At 47.0% G+C, this 3971-nt stretch overlaps 4 protein-coding genes across 4 annotated transcripts; 3 read left to right on the top strand and 1 right to left on the bottom strand.

Annotated features, from left to right (window-relative positions):
• Positions 1–35: 35 nt before the first annotated feature.
• On the top strand, positions 36–1009 carry C8R40DRAFT_1075451 (uncharacterized protein; the record flags this gene model as incomplete). The annotated part of the gene is made up of 3 exons (XM_046226867.1): positions 36–220; positions 546–711; positions 766–1009. Coding segments are annotated over 3 exons (595 nt in total), but the record flags the coding sequence as incomplete, so codon positions are not given.
• A 281-nt stretch (positions 1010–1290) lies between these two features.
• On the top strand, positions 1291–1470 carry C8R40DRAFT_1064365 (uncharacterized protein; the record flags this gene model as incomplete). Its single annotated transcript, XM_046225559.1, has 1 exon — positions 1291–1470. A coding segment is annotated over one exon (180 nt), but the record flags the coding sequence as incomplete, so codon positions are not given.
• A 290-nt stretch (positions 1471–1760) lies between these two features.
• C8R40DRAFT_1178891 (uncharacterized protein) lies at positions 1761–2644 on the bottom strand (the record flags this gene model as incomplete). Its single annotated transcript, XM_046232937.1, has 3 exons — positions 1761–2328; positions 2396–2488; positions 2544–2644. 3 exons carry the CDS (start codon positions 2642–2644, stop codon positions 1761–1763), a joined length of 762 nt encoding a protein of 253 aa, XP_046078737.1.
• A 412-nt stretch (positions 2645–3056) lies between these two features.
• C8R40DRAFT_1075449 (uncharacterized protein) lies at positions 3057–3472 on the top strand (the record flags this gene model as incomplete). The annotated part of the gene is made up of 2 exons (XM_046226866.1): positions 3057–3301; positions 3346–3472. 2 exons carry the CDS (start codon positions 3057–3059, stop codon positions 3470–3472), a joined length of 372 nt encoding a protein of 123 aa, XP_046078736.1.
• Between the last annotated feature and the right edge of the window lie 499 nt (positions 3473–3971).

The following is a 3971-nucleotide window of genomic DNA, read 5'->3' as shown; positions in this document are numbered from 1 at the left end:
CAGGTCGCCAAAAACCCTTCTAATCCGAATTCAAGCCAGGAAGAATGGTGGAGCCCGTACTTGCACCTCCAGGGTTTGATTTTTCCGCCTAATTCGCGCCTGCCTTCCTCAAGTGTGGGCCCCATCGGGAAGAAACCTTGGCGTGACAGGGACAACCCCGACCTTGGATCCCTGGGGAACAAAATACATGGCACATTCCGCCCTCTAATGGGACCGTTACGTGAGTGTGCTCCGACCCACAAACAAACCCATGACAATTCCAGCGTCAAAGAAACGGGAACGCCGATGGATAAATTGCCGCGCGGAATCAATGCAGAGGTCAAACTGCGGCTTCTTTTCCCTTAAGCATCCTTCCCATTATTGCCCCCACCCTTGTTTCCAAGCTCCTCCCTTAGCTTCCCCCCTCAACCTCCCCCCTATGCCCTTTGCCTTTGAGCTTGCGAAATTCAAACGCACGGGAAAATGAAAACGCAAGGCTGAGAGGGAGCCGGTGCAAGCTGGGCCCTCAAAGCGGACAATAGCACATGTGCTGTCCGCCGGCACAGCCATAGAGGTTGATCTTGAGGCCCGAGATTTTGACGCTGCACATGGGGCTCATACTGCCAAACCGGGCACTCGGAAACAACGTGGTCGGACGCCGATATCCAGAGGCGTTACTCTGTTGAAGACCTGGTTGCATTGGGGTTCCGTCACATACCATGGGATGGGTTTGTATGTACTTGAATATTCTCCTTTCATTGTCCTTGGGCTTATTGAGTGGTTTAGAACTCCATATCCCCTCATCGATCCCTTAGGCCGGGTTATCGGTGTTTTGGCTGGAACACCTGGTTCTGGCTATGCAGAAGATCTTCTCCGAGCTTCCGATCTGATTCTGCAGGAGGGTAAGCAGGCTGGGCTTGGTGCCGCTGCCCCCAACCCTCATTACGCAGTTCATTCCCAGCTTATAACTGCGGCATTACTATGGGAATGGGAAGCCCTTGCCCAGTTGCTCTCAACCCAAAGGCTTTAACAGTTGTTCTTGCGCGACTTGTAGGGCATGAGACCGTCCTCCAAATGGCTATGTATCAAACCGTAAGCAATTCGTTTTGCAATTAACATTTGCCCTTACCCTGAATTTCTAGGAGCTTTCTCTATTTGGGCTCCTCGTGTCTATGCAGTATATGAAGCAACTCAGACCAGAATGTATGAGGAGTTACCAACTCTTTCCCGAAACTTCCCAGGTAGTGTATTTTCCGCTGCTGCCTTCAATTTCGGGGGTAATGTGTGGACATATAAGCATAGAGACCATTGAACTGGCCATTTGGGTGGTGTGCTATCACTGCACTAGGCCGGTTTGACCCAGCACGAAGTGCACAACTCATACTCTGGGAATTAAAGCTAGTTATTGATTTCCCTCATGCTGCTACTATTCTCATTCCTTCTGCTGTTATTACCCACTCAAATACCCCTGTTGCTGAAGGGGATATTTGAACGTCTTTTATGCAGTTTACAGCTGGTCCTATTTTCCGTTGGGTTGAGAATGGCTGTATGACAGAAAAGGAACTTCACATACAATACCCAGACTGGTGGGCTCGTATGGTGGAAGATAAGCACACAGTAATTGCTCGTCGCATACAGCTTTTTTCAACTATGGAGGAACTTCTAGAAATTGCTGAATAGCATAGTTCTGCTATTGGTTTTCTTGAACATAGTAAATGTTCCGGTTATGTATTAAAAAGGTTGTATCGATGCAAATGATGAATGGAAGTACGTAGTCTATTCTAAAAATTATATGCCATGTCATCCCGTTCCTCATCTTCAGTAAAGTTGAACTCATCAGCATTCATATGTAGGGTGCAGAGGTAAGCCTTCACTGAGGACGTTGCCTTGTCTATAATAGCATTCTCTACCTCTAAGGACCCACTTGACTCGACTCGATAGATGAAGTTCAGTACACATTGAGGAGGCATTCCATCGAAAGTCAGAGAATGGAGATATACCCCAAGCTTTGAAAGCAGGTACCTATCCTTGGGATCTGGGTGAAGGATCTTTCGGGCTACCTTTCCCCACCAGACAGCCACCCAGATTTGGAAACAACGCGTACTATGGTGCTCAGCACTACACTCTGCCGCAGGAGAGATAGATCCATCATCCTTGGGAATTGAATAGGCAAGGAGAATCCGCCTCGCATTCAAGGTCTCCCGAGCCAACATGATTTTTGACAGTACTGTAGTGTGAAGGCTTGCATTGAGCTCCGATGACAAGCCCAGAATGTTTTCGAGGGATGTAGTGATAAGTGCACCCACAGGAGGTCGAAGCCAGGAATCTTTGAGAAGGGGTATCTCCTGGCTGAGGGATATCTTTTGAATTGTACTCATTGGGGGGGTCGTAATTCTCCAGGTGGTTGATAGCCCACCGCAGTAATGACCGCATCATGAGAAAACGGGCAGACTGTAGTAGAGCTATGAGTTGAGGAAGTGATGGAGAAAAGGAACAGGGCTGCCATCTTCTATTGCTGTGCAAGTGAGTGAAGATATTGAGGGAGAAAATAGGTTGGTACGCACGCATGCTCCAGCCAGGCCAAGACCATCTCGAACTCCATAGCTGATAAGTTGGCAAGGTAAATGGGTTGGCCATCGTCATAAGTGCCTCCCCCAGTGACCATGCTGGTGATGAGCTCGGAATGATTCTTCAACACAGACAAAGGAAATTTGAACAGTGTTGTACCTGCCTAGTTTGCATTAATGTGGAAGAAAATAGAAGAAAATCAAAACAAAGCTTACACAAAAGCTGGGGTATGAGGGGCCACAAAGAGGGTCATAATATTTTGGATGTCAGACCCAGTCAGAGGCTATAGGACCTGGAGAATGAACGGAGCCAAGTGCTGAATATATAGTGCAATGCATTTAAATACGTCAAACCGGACCGAGAGTGGACCTGGGAGATCCGCTGCAAATATTGCTGATTGTCATTCCAATATACCCTTCTCTTCAGTTCAATGCTGCCAGACTATCTACCTCGACTTCCAACTCCTCTGACCACCACCAGTACCACTTCCTGGCCTGCAAATATCATCCATGCCCACCAGATTGTATCCGATATCTATTCTCATGCACTTCAGGCCTTGCACACAGATGCTGAGAAATCTCGCCTTCAGTTCACACTGTAGGGCATTGGTCAATGATGCATTTCCTCTTATTCTGGCCTTTGAGCTTGGAGATGAAGAATACCCTGTATTGAAAGAGTGGGTTTACAAAGTAGCTGAGATATTGATGGAGCTTTTACAACAAACACAAGAAGCCGAAGGACATCCATCGACGGGGTAAGTGTGATGTTACAGACTCAAGATATGTTTCTTATATACAGTTTTAGGGAATCAAATGTCCGGTTCATGAAGCCTGTTAATATCCAGCGAACAGGGAAGAGAGGTCGACCGCGGAAAGTACCTGATGAAAACCTACTAGAGGAAGCTTTGCACCTAACCGAAATATAACCATTAGCCAACTTGCGAGCACTATTGGCATACATCGGAATACTCTATCCAAATATTTACAGGAATATGGGATTAGTCCCCGAGCCTACAGCAGTATATCTGATGCTGATCTCGACAGACTGATTAAAGAGTACCGCCGGCATAATCCACAATCAGGGGTCCGCTACCTAAGGGGCCGACTCAGGAAGAAGCATGGGCTTCGGCTTCAGAAGCGCAGAATCAAGGAATCAATTGACCGAGTTGATCCCCTTGGAAATATACTTCGGAATTATACTATGATTCCCCGCCGCGTATATCATGTCTCTCGTCCAAATGCACTCTGGCATCTGGATGGGCATCACAAGCTTATTAGATGGGGTTTGTAATACATGGAATCATAGATGGCTACTCCCAAATGGTATTCTATGCATTACTTACTGCCCTATTGAATTGTACTCATCAAGTGTTTCAAAATAGGTAGTAGGGCTACAAGCAAGCAACAACAGTTCTTGAGCTTTTC

The sequence above is a fragment of the Lentinula edodes genome, assembly GCF_021015755.1.
Source record: "Lentinula edodes strain Le(Bin) 0899 ss11 chromosome Unknown C8R40scaffold_107, whole genome shotgun sequence".
In the NCBI taxonomy this organism is placed as follows: domain Eukaryota; kingdom Fungi; phylum Basidiomycota; class Agaricomycetes; order Agaricales; family Omphalotaceae; genus Lentinula; species Lentinula edodes.
This window is presented reverse-complemented; position numbering and strand designations above follow the sequence as displayed.